This window comes from Heloderma suspectum, chromosome 5 (assembly GCF_057233095.1).
Source record: "Heloderma suspectum isolate Gila_16-S chromosome 5, 16-S_ref, whole genome shotgun sequence".
In the NCBI taxonomy this organism is placed as follows: Eukaryota; Metazoa; Chordata; class Lepidosauria; order Squamata; family Helodermatidae; genus Heloderma; species Heloderma suspectum.
In genome coordinates, this window is record NC_139462.1 from 130,287,653 (window position 1) to 130,313,708 (window position 26,056).

The 26,056-nt window shown below is 45.0% G+C and overlaps 1 protein-coding gene across 1 annotated transcript in view; it reads right to left on the reverse strand.

Moving 5' to 3' along the window:
• The window catches only part of MTHFD2L (methylenetetrahydrofolate dehydrogenase (NADP+ dependent) 2 like), a 63,429-nt gene extending 38,919 nt beyond the window's left edge, over nt 1–24,510 (reverse strand). The window contains exons 1-4 of the mRNA XM_084859792.1: nt 24,354–24,510; nt 7,755–7,939; nt 7,291–7,413; nt 3,558–3,710 (exon numbers count right to left, since the gene is read on the reverse strand). Coding sequence (XP_084715918.1) covers nt 3,558–3,710; nt 7,291–7,413; nt 7,755–7,939; nt 24,354–24,484 — 592 coding nt within the window. The 5' untranslated portion in view covers nt 24,485–24,510. The remainder of the gene's footprint in view (nt 1–3,557; nt 3,711–7,290; nt 7,414–7,754; nt 7,940–24,353) is intronic.
• Nucleotides 24,511–26,056: the final 1,546 nt, after the last annotated feature.

A 26,056-nucleotide genomic window follows, 5' to 3' on the forward strand; every position in this document is an offset into this window, starting at 1 on the left:
ACATTTACTGAGTTCACTTTTTAAAGTTTTCAAATATAATAATTTTATGAGCAAACCTAGTTATATGTAATATAACTTTAGGGTGCAATCCTATCAAGAGAGTTGGCGGCCTCCAAACTCAGAGGCTGCCAAGGGCAGAAGAAGAGCAGAGGCTCTGCCCGTCTAGCAGCGGCACCTTGGAGGGGTTAGGGAAGGGGGCTGGGGCAGCCATAGGAAACGGCATACCACAGCTGCCCTGGTCTCCTCCCCTCCCTGCCCCCAGGAACGCCCCCCTTTTCCCCAGCTCCATGCACTGTTTTCCAAGCGCGGAGAGGTAACTGGCATGGTTCTCTCTGCACCAGCTACAAGGGGGAGGGGTTTCCTGGCTCCAAGGTTGGAGCCCCATCTCCGAAATCTTGCCAGGAAACCAGACAATCCTATGGCCCCAAGATGCTGTCTTGGTCCCACAGGATTGCTCTCCCCAGAACATTAAGGCTGCTTTACATTCCAAAAGCAGACTTCCTCAAACTGGTGCCCTACAGATGTTTTGGACTACAATGGCCAGCATTCCTGACCACTGGCTATCCTGCCTGAGGCTGGCAAGAGCTGAAGTCCAGAGTATATGGAAGGCAGCAGGTTGGGTAAGGCTGTCCTAAAGCAACAAAGTGACTTTAGAACTGTAAAGAGTGCTAATTTTTTTTTTTTTTTGCCATTTCCCACAAATTATCTGTTTTTTTCAACAAGGAAAAAACCTGCTTTTTTCCCATAGCTTCAAAATTTCTGGAAATTTTACATCTCTATTCCCACAAGCAGTTGGTGTGAACAGAATGCTGGAATAGATGGACCCTTGGTCTGATCCAACATGGCTCTTCTAATGTTCTTATATTATGGCATGAGCTTTTAAATGCAATAGCTCAAAGAAAATGACATCCTGAAAAAACACATCTTATATAAAAGCCAGACTTTAAATCAGAGTTTATTTTTGCAGCTCTACTTCCTTTTTGTAGCTACTTATTCTAGATCTGCCACTTTTCATTCACTCAGTTTTTACAGGGCATCTACATAACACTGTTAACCTACCGCTGTTACCCTGCATTTTCACCGTGCTGTTCCATTTCTTTTTGGAACTCAGAAAATGAGATTTATTTTTATTTTGGAGAAAGGACTGTTCAACAGTACAATCTCCTCACGTACAGACTGCCTTATCGTTATCGTTTCATCTTTTTGACTAACTGCCATTCCACTATGTTTAAAAGGAACTGGGTATGCGGTGTGCCAGCAACTTCCTTGCCTGGTGTCTTTTTATAATTAAACTAGCGAACAGACCTAGCTTTGCATGGGTTGAAATAGCCCTTCATCTGATACAGCAATGCCTTCAAGCAACATCATGCAGTTGTTAGAGCTGGCCACATTGCACCCAACCCGTTCTGCATGAAGCCACGGAAGCTGGAAGCCCTAGGCACAGTTTCTGCCACGGTGCACCCCGATAGCCCACTGAGGGAAGTGACTGCCCAATTCGCTCCCCGAAGGGGGTGGCTGCCCCACAACAAGGGAGAGGGGGAAGGTGTATAACTCCGTCCCTTTGTCTTGCATTCCCCCGGCTTCAAACTAGTATCCACTGCAGAGCTACACACTGTCTAGGGATGCCTGTCATTTAGTGACTCAAACACACAGACACATTCAATTCAAATTTATTAATGTGTTTTAAAAATGAAATCCCCCTGAGGTGCCCACCCATAGCATCCCCTTAGAATGCATGCCAAGTTTCAGGTGCCTAGGTTTTATGGTCTCGGGAGTCAAGCAGCACCACACCACACCACACCACAAGTTTCTATCCAGCAGCCAGTCCCTTCTCCAGCTTGGGATACTCTCTCCTCGCCCCATAACCATCTCTGGGGCTTGGGGCTGGCTCCGTCATGGCAGCAATCGCCAAGGAGGGAGCCTGCAGTGTTACCCTCCTTCTACAGCAGAATGGATTTCCTGGCTCGTCACTCCCAACTCCCACACCGTTGGGGTTCCCCTTATGACCCAGACCCCCTGAACAACTCCTTAAGGATCTCTTTCCTCCTTAAGAGTCCCACCTTCCTTCTTTTAAACTTCCCCTTCCCACTAATGTGGGGTTTAGACTGTAGACGTGGGGTGATTGACTCTTCCGACACCTGGGTGTTAACCACAACAGTTTACTGGTAAATTTAAAGCAAGCCAGTTACAACTAAAGGCATTTACAGAATAGAGCTGAGTGATATAAAAGGCATTAGGAGAAAATAAAGGTTTCTAAAATGCAAGTTCCTCTACCCTAGCTGCACTTACGCCTTCTCAGGGCTACTTCTTCTTCCTGCTCACTCTTCACACTCTGGTTTCCCTCTGTCTCTGTCTCTCTCTCTGTCTCTCTCTCCCTTTTTACCCCCTCCTTCCCCCAAACCAAAAGTACCATCTCAGGCCTGAAGAAATGAAACCTAACTCAGGAAAATGAAACTCCTCCTCTCAAGGATACCCCCTCCCAACAAAAAATGCCTCCAGGCTTCTACGGGCTTCATCACACAAGGCTAAAAATCCTGCAATTTACCGGGGCTTCTGCTTCTGGAATCGTTGTGGGATTAGATCAGGTCCTTTCCATGTGGCTTAACCCCCCCCCCCCGCAACTTCTATGTGTTTCATTACAAAGCCACTAGGTGGCGCTGTTGTTTTATTTGCAATAAAAGCGACTTTGAACAGTATACTCTCATTTATATCGACTCCATGGTGGGAGGAGGGAAAATGCCGGACTTTTGTTGTCATGGAAAACAACACAACAGAGCTCACAAAGAGTGGGAGGTTCCTTGGAGGAGGGCTTTGTCGTGTACAGGACCTGCAAACTTCTGTGAGTAAGCCATCTCTATAGCAGGATAAAAGCCCTGTGTGAAGAAGCCCTAGGCCTGACCTTTTTACCTTGCCTCTGTAGGCCTCAAACCTTCACACACACATAGACTTTTCCTCCATTAAGACAAAGCTCCACATCTCTGCACTAGCCCAAGTCTGGTGCCATGAAGCACTCAGGACAAAACCTGGGAGATCCCCCCTTCTTTTCTTCCTACATACTACACATTTCTTTCAAACATATGTTGGTGCACTAGCCTGAAATTACATTGCTAAATTAAAAACAAACAGGAAATGGTTTCTTCCCCCCATTTGAGAAGATGCACTTCCCCCTCTTTGCCATGTGGACAGCATGATAGAAATAACAAGATAGTAAGTGTCATCTGGAACAGTGATGCCTCAGCAGTGCTAAAGGATGTTAGCGTAGAAACACTCTAGGTCTAGAAAAAACTGTTTAACTACGAATTGCTTCTCTTTTCCAAGTGCAATACAATCACAATTACATTATAAATGAGCCTAGATGGACCAGCACCTTCAGTGCAACAAACTGCAGTGCAAATCCAAATTTTAAAATATATCCCATTTCAGTTATGATTTTTATCGAAGCAGTCTGGAATTTTAACATTCTAGGACCCTATGGTATCTCATTTGATATCACATTTCTTTGAAATATTTTCCACAATGTATTAATCCTCCATCAGCTTCATACATAATTTGGTTACCTGTTCTCTTTATTATTTCCCAAACAGCAGCAGCAGTGGCAGGTATAACGGAAGGTTGGTCAAGACACAGTCGTCCAATATTGAAAATATGGAATCCATCCACATCCTTTTCAGGTGCAACAGTGCTGCACACAGTCCTTTCATCAATGTGATCTGGAAAACATAATTTTATATATGCTGGGAAAGACTGAAGGCAAAAGGAGAAGGGGACGGCAGAGGATGAGATGGCTAGATAGCATCACTGATGCAATGAATATGGACTTGAGCACGCTCCGGGAGAGAGCGTAGGACAGGAAGACCTGGTGTGCTATGGTCCATGGGGTCACGAAGAGTCGGACACGACTGAACGACTGAACAACAACCAGTATGATAATCTGGTAGTACTACCAGTATGATAATACTTACTTATCTTGCTCAACTTACTTTGTCAATTTTTAAAGATAAGTTTAAACATTTATAGAGGCTAAGAGACACGCAAGTGGTGTGTTAGGTTTCCATACTCAGGGATAATGAGATCCCATATTTATGATAGAAAAGTGGGATTTCTTATTGTGAATTCCTGTTCTTAGGAGAGGAAGGGCAGCATTCGTGATCCTCCAAGGATAGCCATTCCCATGCAGGAGGAGGAAAGACCTGCTTGCGAATTGGCACTTTCACCAGGGAGAGGTTCCCAATCTCCCAGACTGGAAAGAGCAGAAGCACACTTCCAATCATGTTGTATTGAACTGAAAGAATGTCATATGGCTAAGCCTCAGAATAAACTGAATAAAACAGAACTCACCAAATGTGAAAGCACACAGCTGGATGCAGACCAAGCTACTGAACTTGGGTCCCGTTGAAATTAATGGGACAAGGTAGTCGTGACTTAAATGAGTTGCATTTTGTTCCCATCGAAATAACCTATTTTAGTCTGTATCCAATCCAATGACGGGTAACAGGAAAGGCTTGGGGCACCTGTGACTAGCACTGTGCTACTGACCAGTCTTATTAGGGGAGGCTGACGGGGGGTTGGGAGGGCTTGCCTGGAGAGTGGGGCTGGCAACTAAAGTTGTTGGGTTGGCCTGCAAGGCTCTCTGTGGATTCTAGACTTCCAAGCCACCTGTTGGCTTACCTTAACACACCACTTGATGAAGGATTTCCAGGTGGTGCCATATACACTCTATTAGACAAGAGGGGAAGCAGAACTACATCTAGACAGCTAAATGCTTTAGCCATTTCTCCTCAGCTTCCTTGCCATCAGTTGGAACTTTTGTGGCTGAGGGAAAGAACTAGGCTTGCAGCACAAGATCCTTGATTTGGTAACATGGCTAGGTGGATGTTATCAACTCCAGAAATCACTGCCATCTGGGTCAGTGCAGAGTGATTAAGACAACTTCAACCCCCTGAGCTCATATATCTTCTTAATGAATGGGAAGTTCTACAGTAGGCTGTCCAGCCAGTCTTTGTCCAGGACATTCATTCCCCTCTGCTTCTGTGCACTCAGACTCCAAGATGAATCTCTGAACCTGTATGTTCAAAGCTGTAGCAAACGGATCCATCAGAAGTAATCATTTGGACTCCTGCTTGACCATCCAGCTCCTCCAGTGTGTTTATTATCCCTGCCCGATATTCCATCTTGATGGCTCTCTGAAAATGTCACTGCAGAGAGATCAACAGTGCATGCTCCCTTATGTACGCCTCCACTATTTATATGGAGGCGTACATAAGGGGGGTTTTTGCACACCTCTCTCTCTCTCTCTCCCCCCCCCCCCCCGCTGACACACTGTCTGCCTGGAAGAGAACATGACAGTCTAAGATCCCTTCCTAGAAGGCCAGGAAAGCCAACCTGATGGCCCCTAGCTCCAGCCACCTGATGCTCCTCTGAGCTTCACTCCTGCTCCTGGTATTCTGATTCAGCATATGCATCCCCCAACCAGTGAGGCTGGCATCCATCGTAATCATGACCATACTGGGGGTTGAAATGTTCATCCCCACGGTCAGTCGCCCAGCCATCAGCCTCATGCAGCCTCCAGTTTGGTGGAAATGGGGGTCATCATGCTGACCTGATTCATGACCTCCTCCTGGTATGGAAGCTTGGGGACCATGGAAGCAACATCTAGTTAGTGGGGTCTGTGTATAGGATTTTAGAAGGGGGTAGAGTAGGTAAGGAAGTTAGGACCAAGCATTAATGAATAATAATAACATATAACTCTTCTTGTGTTAAATTAATTTTTATTTGTTTGTTTTTAAAAATCGAAATTCCCACGTGTTGTTTGATTTTACGCTCCCTTTATTATATCTGTTTCCTGGTTACTTCTCTTGTAGTGCGTTGAGAGAACCGATTGAGCATACTGAGTTTCTCTGGAACCCAGATAGAGTAAAAGGGCTGAAGGGCTTGTTCTTTTTTCATCTCTCTTAGCAGATCGAAGAGCTGCCTTCTTATCTTTGGTTTCAAAAGAACCACATCTAAGGCCTCATCAAAGAGCTTAGGGGTATCCATCACTTGTAACTGGGTCCATAGTGACAGAGCCATACATTCATTCAGGCTATGATATTGGAAATCATGGCTTTGGAGCTGACAGATCACATCCAAGGATAAGTCTGGCAATAGTGCAGCATACAAAGCAACTTTCTTCAAGGCGCCTTTTATTGCCTTGAGAATAGTCAGGCCCAACAACATGGCTTCCTCAGCCTACATGTAGATTGCTCTCACAAACTTCAAGTTGATGACTAACGCTCAGAGCAATGCTACTCAGGCTGCAACACTTCTCTTTACAGCCACTGCTATGTACTTGTCAGAGGGATCCTTAGGCCACAGGAAGAATCCTTAAGCCACATCTGCTGTAAGAGTTGCCCAGGATGTTGTCAGATGAGGAATAAAGCTTGTTAACTATCTGATGTGCAGGCAGCCAATCTTACTTAGGTCTGGCCAGGTTTGTGTTACACTGCCACCATGTGGTCAATACTTTTCTCTTATTCAAACCTGCAAGCATGTGAATAAAAAGGGACACTGGAATATGCATGGTCATGATTACCCCCAGAAACAGTAGTTTGAGATAAATCCTGAAAATCCAATCTTTCAGCTTTTTTTAAATTTAAGGTCAGTACTGGAGGTAGAAACAGGCCCAGGTCTGTATTATAAATTTTGTTCATCCATGCTAACGCAGACCCAAACAATGTTAAACTGCAAAATGTCTTGCAAGATGGGTCAAAATCAGGTTATAGATCCAATGCTAGGGTGTGACAAACTGGGGTATAATGCAAGTTGCAAAAATTCTGGCTGCATTTAACTGAGCACTGCACAGACTTCACTGCAAGCTTTAGTAGTGACTGGAGCAAAGAAAGCTTTCTCCTCTGTCACCATTGCATCTGTGCGATTCATCTAACAGAGCTGTTCCAGATGGTAAGGGAATTTGTTTTTCCAAACACTGACCTCATGGAACCAGCCTGGAGTGATGTGTTTGCCAAACTACCAAACATTTTGCAGATAAAATCATTTGCTAACCAATCTGAGCTAGGCATGTTTAGATTCAAAAAGTAAGCAATGTGATGTAAGATTTAAAAAAAAACAAGAAGCATCATTGCAGAAATAAATACCAATAGGGCCAACACAGTCTTGAAGAATTTGGTTATTTATACATCTCTTCTTTTTCAGCAGTGTGCATAGTAAGCTAACTGCAATTAATTTTGCTCATTAATTTTGCCCACACAACAACTCAACCTTGTGATGTTATATAAAATAGTACGGCATTACCTGGCAGAGGTAACTGGACTAATATACCGCTGACTCTTGAATCCTTGTTTAATTTGGAAGTCAGGTCTAAAAGCTCTTCTTGAGAAATATCCTTGGGCCTCAGTATTATGTCACTAGAAATGCCTAAAAAACAACACACAAAACAATGTCCTCAACAAAATCATTTTGTCCTATCTTATTCAAGTGAGACAAAACTCAAATTGTGCAGTTCCACATTTCAGTAGCATTTCTGTAGTTCCACATTTCTATTTAATATTGTTCAACAGATAGAATAGTTAAATAAATGCACACTTATTTGCTTGTTTAAAATATTAAAAATTAAGATAAAAGCTCTATTTCATTTAGGAGGATTTAAAAAAAATAGGGTGCAAGTAAAATATTGCGTACATTACAAAAATCCAATGTATTGCGTCTAAAAAGCTGGCACTGTAAAAAAGCTATTTTGGATTTTCAGAAAGGCATACCTACAGCTGCTGCAGCTTTTACTTTATTCCTTACATATGTGTGACTAGCTGGGTTGTCTCCTACTAAGACAACAGTGAGATGAGGCCGCTTGTTTCCAAGGGTGAGCCAAGATTCTACATCCCTTTGGATCTCCTCACAGACCTGTGCCGCCAGCTTTGTCCCTGAGATAATAGTTGCTTCAGTACTGTAAGATACAAAAGATACAATGAAACATTAAAAACGAAACCATAATTTTAAGTCTAAATTTTAACTGTTGACAAAAGTACACATCAATCTATTGTATACAATAAATGTTGGCATTAGAACACATTAACCTGCTGTATGAATGACATCATCATCATTAATAATCACCTTCTTCATCTGCATTTAATAGTGCTTTACAGACTGTTGTTGTCTCTCAAAGTAGCTCATGCCAATAAAATGAGAGAGAGAGGCCCGCCATCAGGCTTACAAATGAAAATGGCAAGAACACAATATGGCTATACTCTGGAAAACAGAAAGACAGCCCAACGTAAAATGGTATGAAGGTCAGAGGAAGAAGACTTTCTGGTAAAACATTTCCTGAACAGAAAGCAGTCCTGCCATTTCTGTAGCACTGTCCTCCCACCTTCTTAAGGCTCTGCCTTTATGAATACCCCAGGAAACACTTAAGACTACTCTCATACTAAAGAGGAGGAATCTTTCTGGGGTGCCCTCTATTAACTTAGAAATTCAGGGGAAATCAGGAGCTTGGTGGGATGCAACTAGTGATCCAAACAATTTACCCATGCCTCAGAGTGATATGAATAACATCTTTGGCCTTTCCATTGTAGATAATAAGATCCAGAATAGTAAAAAAAAAATGCTTTCAAAATAATATTTTACATCCAACATCTCTTATAATGCTTTCTTGATTTATTAGAAATAATAATTATCCTAACAGTATGAGTATAGAATACCAACTAAGTCCCCTTGCACTGACAGACCTCAAAGATACATGGAGCTTTTATCCTGCGATTGAGATTGCTCCTTCACAGAAGTGTGCAGGATCTTTACATGATGTCGTGACCCTGCCGTGACCCTTTGTTCCATTTTTAAATAGATTGCAGATAATGAGCTATCAAATTACCCCCTTGTGTTCCGCTTCAGTTTCCTCCTTGAAAAGAGTTAAAGCGACAAGAAGAGGAGTGAGACCAACGAAAGATAATGGAAGACTCAGATACAGGGAGAAGGAGAGGGAAGGGGAGGGGGGAAAGGAAGCACATGTAAAGGGAGTCAGTTGTGATCCTGCATTTAAAATGGAAGCAGAAAGCCCTGTTTTAAATGCCGGATTTTAGGCTGGTGTAGAGACGCCCATGGTGGCATCAAGAATCTACAACAGCATTTCACTACCTACCTTGATGCCAGCAACATCTCTGCCAGTATAGGAGCCAAAAATGGATGGCATCAAGGGAAGAGGGGCTGATCTACATTGCGCTCGCCATCGCAATGAATTCAGTGTCCCGTCGGGTTAAACGCTCTCGCATTAAAACGTGATTATTCACACTCACCCATTTTCCCTGTTGCAGTGCTTCATCGAATGCGCAAGCTTGGTTCACACTCAAGTGCTGTGCTGTTTTCCTGCTGTTTTCCTGCGTGCGCTTGTCTATCTCGGATGCTAAGCGGGGTCGGCCCCGGTCAGTAGTTGGATGGGCGACCGCCTGGAAATCAGGCTTCCTGCATTGAGCAGGGGGTTGTTGTATCCCCTCAAATGAGACTAAGTTTTACTCCCTCCTATCCCCCGCTCTGGATGTTTTTTTTTTTAATTCAGGCATTATCCTCGCAGAATCTGGGCTTTTCTGCGATTTTTTTTTTCTAATTGAGGCATGATCTTTGAAGCTTCAAAGTTGGGAAGCTTCACAGCTTCGAGGCCTTGAAGATCATGCCTCAATTAGAAAAAAAAAATCGCTGAGAAGCCCCAATTCTGCGAGGATAACGCCTGAATTAAAAAACAACAACATCCAGAGCGGGGGTAAAACTTAATCTCATTTGAAGGGATACAACAACCCCCTGCTCAGTGCAGGAAACCTGATTCCCAGGCAGTCTCCCATCCAAGCGTTGACCAGGACCAACCCTGCTTAGCTTCCAATATCAGACCAGCGTGAGCACATCCAGCCCTTTGCTTGTTCTGAGGAAATGGGGGCTGCTGAGGAAGCTATGTGATTGGTAGCCGGAAGAAGACATGGGGCCATCAAGAGCTGTGACTGGACAGGAGGGAAATACAAACACCACAGCATATGGACAGGCAGGGGAGGGGACTACAACTGGATATGGTGGCAAAGGCAGAAAATCAGAGCACATTAAGGGGAAATACCGGGATACTAGGTTATTGAAAAGCGGGAGCACGGAAGTGGGAAATTCCGGTTCCAATTTGAGGCGGCTATTGCGTAGTGTGAAAGACGGGTGGTGAAACCTCATTGAAAGCGAAAAAAGGCAGTAAGTGTAGATCCAGCCCAGGACTTAGTCAGGATCCTAGGTTCCCTCAGAGCTCAGCACCACCCTTGCAAAACTGGCAAAAAAGGTGGTGAAGTTAACACATTCCTGCTGAACTCAGTGGAAAACCAAAGTCACCCCACCTCTTCCCACTCATAGTCACAGTGGATCAGAGGATTCCAACGAATTCTACAGCAAAGCGCAGCACACTGGCAATATATAAACTCCAGACAAGAAACACATACCTCATATAATATAGCACGGGATTAAATCACTCTGACCTCAAGTCAGGAGAGCGTGCAAGGGGGAATTTTGATGTTCGGAACTCTGATGGAACTCAACACAGAAAGGGAATACTTTGGACAAACAACAAACATCCTGCCCAATAACAAATACCAGAAGAGTGTATTGCTAAAGCTTATTTTCTCAGAATCTTTACAGGTACTTCACCTCAAAACCCCAGACACCTAAGACAACCCCAGACACCCAGCAGAACGCTGTCCTCTATTACTCTATCTAGGGATGCAAGCACCCACACAGGCGAGGGGGGCGGGGGAGAGATTCCATGCCTCATTGTATTAATGCTGCAAATACTTCCTATGCCCCCCTACAATAAACTGAAATTGCATTCTTCCCTTGACAACTAATACCACAGTCAGTCACCCACACAGGAGATGCAGAACAAATATGCACTGTGCGCCGGGCCGGGGGGACTTTTTGGGCAAAAATATAATAATAATCCCAGATAACCAGATAACCCCCAATAGGCAAAGTGAAGGCAAGTGGGAGCACAGCCACTTTTCTAGGTAAGCACCAGGCTTACTGCTCCAACCATTGCTACTGCTGGCTAAACACACCACTTTTTGCCTTGCAGGATGAGAAACTGGCCACATGGAACAACAGAAACAGAAGTTTCAGAATTCTACTGCAAGTCCCTACAAGGGTGGGTGGAGAACCGTCTCACTAACTACAGTATCTTCCCATTCCCACCTCCCAACAGCAGGCAAATCACTACACTTAGATATCAGGGGTGTCACAAAGCAGAGCTGCTTGGGTACTGCAAGAGGCACCACTCTGTCAGATCACACTCAGGCACCACTTGTTGCACCTGCTGCCCATGACAGTCCGTCTTCTCCTTCGGTCCTTCCAAGCAGCCATCCAACAGGTGCGGACGAAAGGATGCTCCCCGTTGCCTGTCCATGGTTTGTACTCATTGTTCTATAGAGAAACCTCCCCATCAACACATTTCTTTATCTCTGGGGACGTGCCTGGCACCATGCTACTTCCAGGAACAAACTACCATCAACCTTCTAGCAAATTCCAAATGGCTGCGCATGATCTGTGTATGGACTTACAGGCCATCATTGCAGCAATACTGACTGCAATCTCAAACACTACTCCTGTCAGTTCTGGAGAAGTGTAACAATATAAAAGAAGTACTGGATTCAGCCTGAGGGGTCTGTTTCCTGGGAGGAACCAAGAAGTGGCTGAGGGCAACACCCACTGCTTCTGGCCTGAGGAGATAGACCACTGCTTGAGAGGGCTCAGTGGAATGGCTTTGTTTAAATAAAACATAGGTTTGTTGATGTGAGTCTGTGGGTGCAGTACAACAACTTTGAAACAAAAAGCAGCACCTTTCTAAATGGGCACATGTCACCACTTGGGATGAAGGTGCAGAGTGGCAACAAGCCCGGCCTTGGATCACCTAGTTGGCAGCACTGAAAGAGCAATAGCGTGCTTCCTGGTAGAGAAGACAGCATATCCCAGAAGATGGACTTCAGCAAGAACAAACAAATTCTGACTGTCAAGAATCCTGAGGAGTAGGGCAACTCATGATTCAGGCCTAACTTCAAGATGCTGAGGGAGATCTTCAACCATCTTGCTCAGGAGATGGCTCCCATGACACAGATGAGTCATTCAGTGCCTGTTGAGAAGAGTCTCCCTCTCCCCACTGCAAGATGGCTGTCAACGTCAGTTACAGAATCTGAGTAATGCATTTCCTACTGGGGCATCAACTGCCTGAGTTTATTGATCAGCGCAGAGGTAGGCAACATGGTGCCTATGGGGCACCAATGTGCATCCAGATATCTCTCCTGGCACCTCTCCCACTTAAAACACACACACACACACACACACTTTCTTACTAGCAACTAGGATTGCTTCAAAGAGAACTGAGGGTCCCCAAGCTGCTGCCATGTTCATTTCCATGAATGCTTCTTGGCTATGTGATGGGGCTCGGACATATTCTTAGGAAATGAAACGAGAGGATGGATGGGTATGTGTGTGAGGGACACTGCTGCATCTACAGGTGGTGATCCAGAGAGAAAAAAAGAGATGGGGGGATTGAGTTGGCTAGAAGAGGGAGAGAGAGAAAAAGTTTGCTTTCTGTAACAATAGGTTTCTATTGGCATTGAAAACTGTGGGTTCAAAGGAGTTGTTTAGTGTGTCATGGCTCAAACCCCACCTCTGCCTTGTACACAATTGTTTGGACAGGTTACTTGCCATTTGTGACTATCTACATATCCCATGGCAGTTATTTTGTGATGGTATCCAGAGGAGTTTCTCACATTACCAAATGTGCCTACAAGCCCCCAAAGTTGCCTACCCCTGGTTTAAACTATTTCTCAGTGATGTCATTGAGGCTGGTAAAGAAGTGATCGCAGGATTCTTGGGATTGGGGTTTCTCCAGCATCCCAGTATGGTGGATGATAGTCAGGAGGAAATTTCTCCACATTTGATAGGGAAGTTGAGGTGTATAACAGAAAAAATATACTACTGCATGATGATCCAAGCAGTGTGTGATGTCAGTGTCTCTGGTGTGACGATATTCTGGACCTCAACAGTGGCATCTAGAATCGAGGCAGAAACATTTTTCTCCAGCTATCTGGTACTGATAAAGAATATGCCTCTGAAGCTTGTACTCATCGGCATCCAGATGTATGCCCTGAGGAAAACAACAACTACAATCTCTTCCAAACCTGCACCAGGAATCTGGTGGAAAAAATGCTTGGAAATGTAAAGGCAATGTGGAGGTCCCTCTGAAACTTGCCAGATCTTGAGGAAGATATCACAATAGATGCGATGCTCATCTGTTGCATCTTGTACAACTTCTACAACAGAAGCAGTATCATTCATCTTGAAGACCACCTTCCACATCTGTGTATGACCTCTGTGCCATGCCAGAGGAGCAGATGGTGACATCCCACCCCAAGTAGCCACTGCACATGAGGCACAGGCTGTCACAAGATAATCAAGTTCATCAGGGACAACGTCCCCCTTATGCTCTGCTAGTTCTAAATTTACCTTCCTGCCCTAAGAGATCTACCCACTCGCAGCTATGTGAGGAGTGCCTGGTACATATGTCAGAAAACGGTTGGTTATAAGAGACAGAGCACTGTGTAAAGGGGGCTGTGTGTGTGGCAGAGTTGGTGAATTAATCACCTCATCACAACTTTAAGTTTGGGAAGTAGGTGGTTAGCTGCAGCTGCATACTCTCCTGTTGTTATAACTACGTGACAGGCATATTTGGAAACGCTCTGGGCAGAAGAAAGGCGCCCAGATTTTGTACTGTGAAAATGCATATACCTTTATATTCCTACATCCATCTCAAATCACCACTGCAGGGAACCATGCATAAAGAAATCTGCTCTTTTAACACAGCTGAAATATATTTAACTGCTATAGGTGACAGTTCAAGGTAGAAGGTAAATCAGGAGCTACTCATAGATCTCTGGGCAATTTGTGATAGATCCCCAAGAGTTTTTGACTCCTAGTAACAAGAGCATGTAAAACTGCAAGAAAAAAAATATCTGCCATGACTGGCCTTGTGCTAATTTCTTATTTAATATATGTATATGTTGCTTTCCTACAGTAAAAGGTACTCAAAGTGGCTCACAATAGATATTAAGGCACAATCCTATCGGATCTGACCGTGGAAGCTTATGAGTATCCACTACAGAATGGGAGGCATGGCAGAGGCACACTCCTCCCCTCCACCAGGCCTCCTGCTCAGTATTTTAGCTAGACGGGCATTTTCACCCATCTAGCTGAGGCGTCAGGGAGGGGGAGGGAACAAGGTTGGGGAGGGCTGGGGATACAGTGTAAGCTGTCCCCTGCCCTTCCACCAGCACCCCCCCCCTTTTCCTTCCCTCTGCGGTTGCCAGTGCAGTTCTCTCCACGCGGGCTATGAGGGGGGTGGGGAGCTCAGATTCCTGGGTCCGAGGTCAGAGTACTGTCTCCAACCTCGACTCCAAGAATCTGAACTATCCTATGCCGCCCCCCGCCCCCCGAATCTGTCCAGGGGCCACCAGATTGCTCTTTTAACTTATTTCTTTGCCTCAGTGTTCCTCATCTATAAAACAGTAAGTACTAACTCACTGTTTTTGAAACGGGGATTGTCAGAATCCCTGATGTCTGGTAACTTGTATGTAGATTTGGACATATCCCAATTCCTGTTCAGGTGTTCAAGAGAACAGGTGAGGGCTTAAAATATTTACTGGGATGGGACTGTCCACACTGGCCCCACCCCTCTCAGTTCAAACCTTGCCATGGGAACCCTGATAAGACATGGTTTGCCATTGTGTGGGGAGTTCAATTCGTGTAAAGTACACACTTTAAGCCCTCAGGTGTTCCCTTGAAAGAGCCTTGTGTGGCGAAGCCTTGAACTCACGAACAGGGCTAGAATGTATGATTCAGGGAGGTGGTCAATAATTGACTCTGCCCAGACCCCAGCCACCATTTTGTTTCTGGCTTTGGTTGGTGGACCTCAACGTTCTTGTAAAAAGCAAAATAGACATCACAAGCCTGAAGTCTGTCCACCCCTGCCACTGATCCTAATTAAACCAATGTAGAGTAAATTGACTGGAACCTCATTGAGTTCCTCTATGGGAAAATACATTTTTTTTATTCTTTGAGCACTATTCACACGTAATCACATGTAATAGCCATGCACTATCCTCCCCAAGTCTATATTTGAATATTAACGTAAAGTCAATGGACTGGTGCATTCCTATGCATATCTACTCAGAAATAAGTCCAACTGAGTTCAGTAGGACTTACTTCCAGATAAATAGGTATAAAATTGCATCTGAAGTTATCTACGCTTAGGCTGCGATCTTATACCCACTTACCTGGGAGTAAACCCCACTAAACTCAATGGAACTTACTTCTGAGTAGATATGCATATGATTGCACTGTTAGTTTGCACTGAAATCAATGGGGCTTAAGTCATAATGGGATCCAATGCAATATCAGTGTTAATGACATTTAAAACGAACATACTATCAAGATTTCCAGCATCATCAATTACCTTATAGCTATGGGTATATTCTAAAGAGATTAGATTAATTTGACATATAATTCCACTATAATATTTGGGGGGAAAACAATCAGTAGAGAAGAAAAAAAAATTCTGCAAGTATCATAGGCCTAGTCTTATTTTCAAATCTTTACTACTAATTTTGCCTCTCCCCCTACAATGAAAATGAAAATCTAACCAAATATCAAGAGGTTTCTGACTCTTGCCATAATGCAAGTAGTAAAACCAGAAATATAAATTAAAATTGATAGTAATTTCAGGAGTTGGAGGGAGCAATGCTACCAGGATAGGTGGCTGCCTCCGAACTCAGAGGCAACCGCCTATCCAATGCAGGGCAGGAGAAGTGTGGAGGGGATTGTCCCCTCCACGCTTCAGCCACCCTGCATTTGCGGCTAGACAGCCGATTTCAGCTGTCTAGCCATGGGAGGGCATAGTGGGGGAAGCAGCTGCCAGATGACACATTGGATGTGTCGTACCAGCATTTCTGCCGTCCCCGCCCCGGAATGCCCCCCAGAACACCCTGTTTTTGCTGCTCCGTGCTCCTCTTCCAAGAGCGGAGCACAGGGCCATTCTGAGCTGCCTGCGAGGCAGCACGGGGGGGAAGGTTGGTTCTCAGGGACCCGACCTCGGAGTGCGGGCTCCGAGGTCAGTTCCCAGAAACTGATGCATCCTATGGCTGTCTAGCCGCTGACTAGCAGCCATAGGATTGCTCCCTAAATTTGTCAAAACAAAGAAAATGCTGAAATAAGAAGCCACAGTTTCATTTATACTAATCTAAAATGATTAAGTACAGTTAAAAACATCAAAGGCAAAAATACCTTTTAATATCTAAATATTTTATTTAATAACATCCTTTTGATTCATAAAGTAAATGAGCTTAAGGGGCATATGGGGGAAGCAGACAGGGCTGAATTCTGAAGATGGAATCTCTTCTCTCTGATGCTCCTAGAAGAGAAAAGAGAAACCAATAAGCATAGGCAGGCTGCCCTGTATTCTCCCCAACCATGACCTATAACTCATGTTCACAACTGGATGATCTACTTAATGAAAAGTTTGGCTTTGGAACATACAATCATTCAAAACTATATTGGTATTCTATCACTACAACATGCCATAAATCTCAAACACTGAAACTGGTTTAGGATGCAATCCTATGCATGTTTACACAGAAAGAAGTCCTACAACACCCGCTGGCTGGGGCATGCTGGGTGTTGTAGGACTTCTTTCTGTCTAAACATGCATAGGATTGCACCCTTAAGTTACCAAATCTGCAGTGCAAAATGTCACACCCAAAGCCAAAACCTCTACTCACCGTGATTCACAGAATTTTGTTTATTTATTTATTACATCTATACCCTCCACATGGCCTGGCAGACCGCAAGGACAGTTAACACAGACTTCTATACAAGCGTGCATTTTGCAAGTGAAAGTACTGCTGGGCCAAGAGTTTTTGACACTCTCTGTGATAAGTGTTTGAATTTCCAGAAGTGCTTTCAAGTTTCTCATGGACAGAACCTGCTTGAATGTTGTACTTTAACTAATACAAACTCTACCTGGTTCACTTTATTTTTTAGAACGATTACTTTATATTTACAGTAAGTATGGTAAAAAAAACAACAACAACTATACAGCGGATCAACACCCACCCATTCTATTTTTCACCCAAACCACCACATAAGCACTAATCTCTCATATAAATCTCACGATACCATCTTCCAAAGGATGTTAACAAAGATAAACCATGAGTTTCCACTCCAGATATCTCCCTATCATCCCGCACAAGGTTTCCCACATCTAATGTTCAATGTTCCACCAGTTACCAATGCTGGTTGAGATCTTTCTGTACCATAGACCACTGAGAGTCACCAGGTGTTTCTACATATTACTGGAGTATAAACTATTATTGTGAGAATAAAATGAAGAGTCATAAGCAACCAGATGCTTTGTTCTTTAAATTCTTTTTTTCCCTAGTACTTTTTATTCTACTTTTATCTTTATAAATGAACCAAAGAACACCAACAACATAATAATCTTCTACAGTTTCCAACATTATAGTATTCTTAACAGGACCCGTCAATAATGAAATAGAGAAAAAAGGAGAGGAAGAGAGGAGATAATATAAAAGGAGAGAGAAGGGCAAAGGGGAAGGAAACAGAAAAAAAAATGCAAAAACAGAGGAAAACAAAGCAAAATATAAACAGAAGTTTACATAACAAACTTAAATTTAAACTACATTACACATAAATTTCAAATATCACTCTACTTAAAGATCATACCAATCTTACAGGTCAATACAGCATAAGTAATCAATTTCAATATTGTCTCTTCAGGCTTATAACAAAGAAGCAAATTAGAATTCATTTCCATTGGTCATATCATGCCTTTTAGCTACTATATAATGATCAAGCTTAAGAACAACCAGCCAAAAATATTTACTAATCCTAGTATCATAATACTGATATTACTTGATAATAATTAAAAAGAAAAGAGATTATACAGGATAAAAAAATAAAAATAGGACAATCACTAATATATTTTATACTATCTATATTTTAGATAGTATCATTTCTAAGTATATAAATGAGTGTGCACATTTCTGTACACACTCGAACAGAAGATTCAGATACAGTCTGTCATATCCATTTTAAAAGAAGAAGAGAAAAGGAAAAGGGTGAAAGAGAAAGAACGGATATACATAATCAACTATCTCTGGCCTAGCCTGAATCTTACAGACTAAACACAGCCAAATGACAGAACATGTTTGTCCATTCCAGCTCATGGAGCTAGAGGAGAAGTCTCATGTGTTTTTCCGATTGGCCACACCTCTGCCATTTCGTGATTTAGAAAGTTCTTCATCTGACCTTCAGAGAAAATGCAAAACACAGCAGGATATTTTAAATGATATTGTAGATTTATTTGTTTTGCCAGATTTCTCACCTTGGTAAATACCTTTCTTTTATCAACAACTTCTTTGGTGTAATCCAGAAATAACATAACTCTATCTCGTTTTGATCCCCTAAAAATATTTCCCCCATCTTGCCAAGCGCAGAATATGATTTTTTGTGGAGATTCTTGCAAATTGAACTATACTCGTATAATCAGTCCCTTTAGCATTTGGCACACGGAATGTATGCTCAATGTCAAGTACATAATCAGAGGACAAAGGAAGTATCTCATGCAGGAGCTTATCTACAAAAGTAAACAAATTTATATCAGTAGATAGATCTTTGATACCAATAATACGCACATTTGCTCTACGTGTGAAAGCCTCCAATTGTAGGGATGTCAGAGAATTCCGCCACGGATCTCGGTGAGGCCGAATGTCAGTGCATTCGGCCCCCCCAAACTCCATGGCAGAACAGCCTGCCCCCCCTGCCCCCCCCCCCCCGTGGATCCCCTCCGGGACGAGACTTACCTGGGGCGGATGTTCTGGACGGTGGCGGCTCCAGTGGCGGCTTCGGTGGCTGGTCTTCCAACTGGCCACCGTCGCCATTTGCAGTCTGTTCCCCCCCCCATTCGTGATAGGCTATGTAAAGACTTACGTAGCCTATGACATCTGGGTTAAAAAAAAACGCGTACGCAAATGGCGGCGGCTACGACCGCCGCCATTTGCGTTCCTTATTTTTGGCCATCTTAGTCTATGTAAATATTTACATAGAGTAAGACAGTGAAAATAAAGGGGAACACAAATAGCTATTTGTGTTCCCCTTTCTTGTCTTCGTCTTAGTCTACGTAAATATTTACATAGACTAAGATGGCCAAAAATAAGGAACGCAAATGGCGGTGGCCGTAGCCGCTGCCATTTGCGTATGCGTTTTGTTTTGTTTTTTATAACCCAGACGTGATAGGCTTTACATAGCCTATCACGGCTGAATTCAGGGACGCAAACGGTGGCGGCTATGGCTGCCACCATTTGCGTCCCTGCTAGCCAGCGGCCGGATGTCCGGCTGCTGGCGGAGCCGGCCGGCGGCTCCGCGGAATCCTCGCAGAGCGGAGCCAGCCGGCGAGGATTCCGGCGGGGAGCTGCAGAGCGCCCCCCCCAAGCGAGGATTCCGGGGGGAGGGACGGAGCACCTCCCCCCCCCCAGCGGAACCCGGCGGAGCCAGGTAAGTGGGGTTTCGTACATCCCTATCCAATTGTGAGATTCTTGAAGAAAAATTATGAAAAGCTTTCGAGATGGTCTCCTGCACTGCCACTCGATCTTGCAGCTCGTTAACCTTCGCCACCATTTTTTGCCAAGAGTTTTTTATTAAATCCACAGCCCCTTGAGGGGTGGTGATGGAATTTTGGATTGTATCCAGTCTCTTAGCCTGTTCAGCAAATTGCAAAGACAAAGTTTTTATCAAAGCAAGTACCTCCTCTGTATTTTCATCGCTTCTCAAAGCCTTTGCTTTGTGTGGGAGGGATTGACGGCGCTTTTCTCCTTCTTGGTGTTACCATCCTTCTTTTTAAACAAATCTTGTAGGTCCTCGAATATTGCTGGTATACCTTAGTCCACAAACACTAAAAACTACATTGGAACACGTCAGCCCTGATTCCTCCTAATTAAATAGGAGTTTTCAAAACAACCTTGAGCAGTGATTAAGCTCTGGCAGATTTGCCTCCAAGGCCAGCCCCTCTGCTGCGTTGCAGAAAGAGCTACCCTTCCAAGGCTTCATCCAGATGCTGCTCTTGCTTCCCCCTTTCATTCCAGGGTAAGATGAAAAGGTTTTTCAACCTTGTAAAAACTGTTTGAGATAGTGTCCCGCAGAGACTCCGCAGAACGCCGCCAGGGTGACACTGGCTCCGACCGGTGTTTTTTAAATTCTGAATCAAAAGCTCTTGATCAATATGATAAAATATATGCATCATAAAAAGCACAAAAGCACTACATATCTTTGCAAAGCTCCTCTGACCACAGATGATACTTGGACAAAAGCAGAAAGAACGTGTACAAACAGGGATGCTTCTCTCATACCCCCTTCACTCATGACAAATGATCTTCTGTATCCAGCTGAAGTCAAAAGTCAAAGTACTCTTCAGGGTGGTGGGGAGATCAGGATTTCTAGTGACTACGGGGCAGTCTTTAATTTCCATCCTCTTGAGATGATCTGAAAACATAATTTTTCTGTCTCCTTAAAAGGTCTGGGCACCTTTACTCTGAACGCTTGTACTGATACATCAACAATTATGCTTCAGGCATCTCTGCAGCAAAATCATAATTTTGTCTCCGATTGTTTTGTATTTTTCCACTCATAGCTACAGGACACACTTAAGGCTTTCCATGCCTGAACAAGAAGTCTTCCAATCAGGTTGCAAAAATGTTGCTGGCCTAGCAACCCAATATAAAACATTCAAGGTACACATTATACTGCAATCACATGTAACAGTGCTCCAAAGGCACTTTCTCCTTCACAATGTATCCTCACGGATTTGTATCACAGAAGGGTCAGGAGGGAATGGGGTGCTAAATTTTTCCCTTGCCAGTGACTTTTCACCTGAAATTCTCCCCATCCTCAGCACCTTTTACCCTCACAAGGTTAGCTCCATGTTTTCAAGGTCAACATGGGTCTGTGAAAAAGGGCCAGCAGGGCCTCATTGCATGTGACTGCAACGTAATGCCCCAAGTTTGCCCCAAGTTCCTAATTCTGGAAACCCTCTAAAAGACACCCGAAAGCAAGGCACACTGAAATGTTCATAGGCCACTTCTCATACCAAATTTCTCTATTGTGTTTTTTTCCTAAGCCAAATATCCACCAGTTCCTAAATGTATACAACAATTCAAAATCATTGTGTACACATCAGCACATAACATCACAGTGTATTCTTCAAAGATCTCAAAGCACTTGTTGGTTTACTATCAGTATGGGCTCAGCCTACCCCAAACCTATTCAAAAATCAACTTTGCAACTCAAAAAGTTGCACTTTTACTGTCAATTTTAATATCTGAAACAATGTCTGCATTTACACAATTATAAGCTGAGAATCCTGGATTTTAAGACCACAGTGTGCACAAAGTGCATGCTAGCGCATTTACTCCTGCTCTGTTCCTCCTGCTTGCTCAAGCAAATAAACATGCTAGGCATGTAGTGCTTCCAGATAAAGGGCTCCTAGCACTACCAATTAGAATGTACTGTGCAGCTATTCCATCTTTTTCTCTTGAACAGATTTTCTACAGTAAGAAGCAGCAGTATTGTGCCCAAACAAGCCAGGATTTGTAAGCCCCCTTCAAACAGAGGTTGTTGTTAGCTTATGAATCCTGGCTCGTTCGAGTGCAATAAACCATAATCCTGGGTTCAAACATAACACTAAGCTATTCATATCTGGTTAGTTTACCTCAGCTCACACAAGCATGAGGAGCAAAATGGGAGTGAACAGGCTGCATGCATCAGTACACAGCTGGTGTATTAAACGTTGTTTAATAAGCCAGGAGTTTCAGTTTATGTATGAACACAGCAAATGACTTTTTACCCCAGATCTTAAAAAAATTTTTTAAAAACTTTCCTGTTATAGTCTTAAAAACCTTTATTCCTTTTTAATAATACAGCTCTACACTCAGTTCCAAAGTACGATAGCAACTTTAGTTGTTAGAAACCGAAACTCCTTCCTAAATTCTCCAAAGTTACTTTTTGTATCTATCTCAAGTAAGACTGGGAAAATGCCAGCCCAAAGGGGTTGTTTGCATGACACAACAGCTCACTGGTGCAGCACGTGCAGGGTGTGCGTAACCGCCATTTTGAATATGCAAGCCCTCTTCAGGGGTCGTCCTGTTGTGAGAACCCAGCAAGCATGGGTTATATGAGGATTAAACAGCCCTCACATAACCCAGGGTCTGTTTTAGAGTTATGCAAGGGTTGTTTAACCCTCACACAACCCATGGTCACCAGGTCTGCATGACACAAGTGGGGGTTGGATATGCAAAATAGCACCTGTGGGCACCGTGACTCATCATGGGTTAAATAACCCACAATGAGCCACAGTGTGTTGTCCAAACCCAGTCAGAGTATGACATGTGCAGCTCTAAGAACAGTGTGCCTATCCACTGTTGTTGAGTGATGTCACTTTTGCTTCTGTTAAGAAAGCCATCAGTGGGCCAGAGCAGTCTTTCAAGAATCTTTCTACATGTTTTCCCGATGTGTTATGAATGAAAATGTATGAACTGCGAGCTATCAACTGAAGAGCTGCAACATTAAACAAAGAGCAGTGCAATGAAGTGACTTCTTTCCAAACAAATATAACATCTAAAGAATATTGAGTTCTTCTTGGTATTTTACTACTACGGCACCATGGTGTGGTATCTACAGCTAGTGTGACCCAGTGGTGGAACTCAGCCATAGAATCACAGTCTCTGTCAAGACAAGTCAAGTCTCCTGGATATATTTAATTTAGATACTTATATACCTTCCTCAGGAAAGTTAGGGAAGCCTCCCTACTAAAAGATAATAAAAGAAACAGCAAAAATACTATAAACTTGTTTAAATGAAGTATTAGCACAAATGATACATTAAGGAGTTAGCTATAAAACTAGTATGCTAAGTGAGACTGAAATCCTGTGCCTATCTGTCAGTTAAGTGGCTTCCTAATTCAAGTTGGGATGCACACTTTGGCACACTTCCTTGTGAAGGGTGTTGCAGAGCACTGAGCCACTACTAAAAAGGCCCTGCTGCTCCTTCTCCTTACCTGTTCCATTCAATTCCAGTTTCACAGACTGCTAGTAGGGGTCACATAGTTTAATGCTCTGTCACAGCAAGCAGTCAAGTGAATAAATAATCTTTGCACGGTCCACGGCTGCTTCCAGACTAGGCTTTTATCATGCAATCAACCTGCCTCAGTTACAGAATTCTCGGAAGACGCTTCTAGACTAAGTTGTCTTCAGTCTGAAAGCCTCCTGTGTTTTCCCATCACTTCTTCCATTTTGTTTCTTAACAGGGAAAAAAATGTTGAGGAAAAGACAGAACAGCCACACACTGCTGTTTCGGACAGCAAGGAGTCCTCTCTCTGGAAGCACTCTGTCAAATAACAAGGTTGTAGTGTAGCTTTCGCCTTGCTGTGTGAGTTTTCTTAGGGTGGTGTGGGTTATTTCATATATTTGTTTTCAATTAATTTGCTCACTTAGGCCACAATCCCATGCATATGTAGACAGAAAAAAGTCCTACAGCTCTCAGCATTCCCAGCCCGGGCATGCTTCTCCTCACCCAAACAGTAAACGCTAAATAGTCACCTCTCCTCTTGCAGAGGATGAAAAAGAGCTGGGCAAAGGAACTCCGCAGCCAGGGAGCGCCAGTCCGCCCCGTCCGCTGCACTGTCTCTCCTGACCGTTAGCACACTGCCTGCTCAGTCTCCCTGCTCTGAAGGACGGGGCCCAATCCTCACCCCCCCCCCCCGAGTGGCAGACGGCGACCAAGCGAGCAGCGGCGGCTATTCTCACTCTGCCCCCAGGCTGTCCTTTGGCACAAGGCTGGTTGGCGCCCTGGCAGTGCTGACAAGGGCCTCCCCAGGGGCCGGAGCGGCCTCCCGCGGGCCTATTGCAGCGAAGTGCATTCCGGGGGGCCGCCCGCCGCCGGGGGGGGGGGGCCGAAGGTGGAACTAGCACGGCTCCCACCCGCCTCTACGAATTACAGGAGCAGCCCCCCCCCCCACGAGCGCGCGTCCTGCCGCGCGTGAGCCAAGAAATGCGCCGTCCCCAAGCCTCCCCCTCCTCGCTCCTCTGCGAAGGCGACCCGGGGAGCGGCGGGCGAGCGAGGGCCCCGCTTAGCCCCCTTGCGTTATCATCTCCCGTCTCTCCCACCCCCACCGCACGGGCGGCGGCGGCTTCAGGCTCCCGCGTCTCTTCCTTCCCCATCCTCCGCACCTGGCAACGCCGCGGAGGGAGCCGCCGCCGCGCTGGCTGTCAGATGCGGTTCCCGACGCCGGCAGGAGGAAGAAGCCGCCCCGCTGTCTTCTCCGCAGCAGGAGGCGGCCGGGGACGCACGCCGCCGCCATGCCGAAGGCCAGGAGGGCGTCCTGGGTGTCCCTTCACGCCGGCTGGCGTTCAGTCAGCTCCGCCTCCTTACTGCCCCGCCCGAAGAGGGCTGGGAGGAGGCGCCTTCGGCAGGCTCGGGCATCCCGAAGGGGCGCACGGCATTTGGTGTTGGGTGGCCCGCCAGTGGTGGTCCAGCAGCGCACAGCAGGGCTGCCTTTATCTCTCTCAGAGGCCTGGGGGTGTCCAGGGGCTGCGAGGGAGCGTCCCGCCTCCGTGAGAAGGCTCCCCAGCGGGTGTCTCCACTCAGTGCCAGCAAAGGTGGCCCGAGGAGGGGGTAGGCAGTTCAGGTGCAGAGCAAGATGTTAAGGCAGCAGAGCCCCTAAAAGCTGCAAAAGCCAGCCCTCTCCCCACGGTTCCAACTCCAGCTTTTAAGCTAACTGGCATGTAAGCCAACGCTACACTAACTGGCCTGTGTGAGAGAGAAAAACTGTAGTTTGGTTCAGGCTGCAGCCGAAAAGATAGGCCTCCCTTTGAGTGTTTTAAATGTTGCCACTGGGGGAATGTGGGAAATGCATTGTAAGTAGATAAAGAGGATGTGCTGGGATGTTGTAAAGCTGGAATGTTGTAAGTAGGTAAGAAAACTGTGCTGGAAGGTTTGTTCCCTGTATGTGTGGAGGTGTGTAGCCTCCACTAGCATGTCAGTATTTGACTGGCTGACAGCTGTGGCACAGCAAGAAATTGCAAAATATGTAAGTTACTGCTTCTCTGTACTAAGGTGTGGGCCTCCTGTGTGCACGTGATTCACCCATGCTAGCATTAGGGGTGTACGAAACACACCAGTCCACTGAAGGGGTCCGCGGCGCGGGGGGGAGGCAATCCGTCCCTCCCCCCAGAATCCTCCCCGGACAGCTTTGCTCCACGGCAAGGCTGCGGAGCTGCTGGCCGGGCCTGTCCGCAGCCGGACTTCTGGCCACTGCCACGCAAATGGCATCTGGCGTAGCGGATGCCATTTGTGTCCCTGCCTTTTGCCGTGATAGGCTACGTAAATCTGTACGTAGCCTATCACGGCAAAGAGCAGGGACGCAGATGGTGTAGCGGGTCCTATTTGCGTCCCTGCTCTTTGCCGTGATAGGCTGCGTAAATCTTTACATAGCCTATCGCGGCAAAAGGCTGGGACACAAATGGCGTCCGCTATGCTGGATGCCATTTGCGTCCGAAGACAGGCAGCAGCGGATGGCTACGGCCAGCCAGCGGCAGGTAGGATCCGGCCGGTGCGGATTGCCCCAGGTGGCGGAGGTGAGTCTTTCATTCCGCCGCAGACTCCAGGGGTCTCATTGTCTCATTGGAGTCTCATTGGAGTCCGTGGCGAAATTGTCTGCCATCCCTAGCTAGCATGCTCTGCTCAAAATCTGCTTAATAAAGACGTATAGTGTCAGAAGACCCCCAGCCTGCTGTTTTCCTTGGGAAGGTCTGAAAACTTTTTCCTCCTCACCTGTAATTTCTTTGATTCCACTGGATTCCTTTTTAAATGTTCGTATCACATTGTCCACAGTTCGTTTAATTTCTATCCCACGTTTCAGCCAAAACAAAGA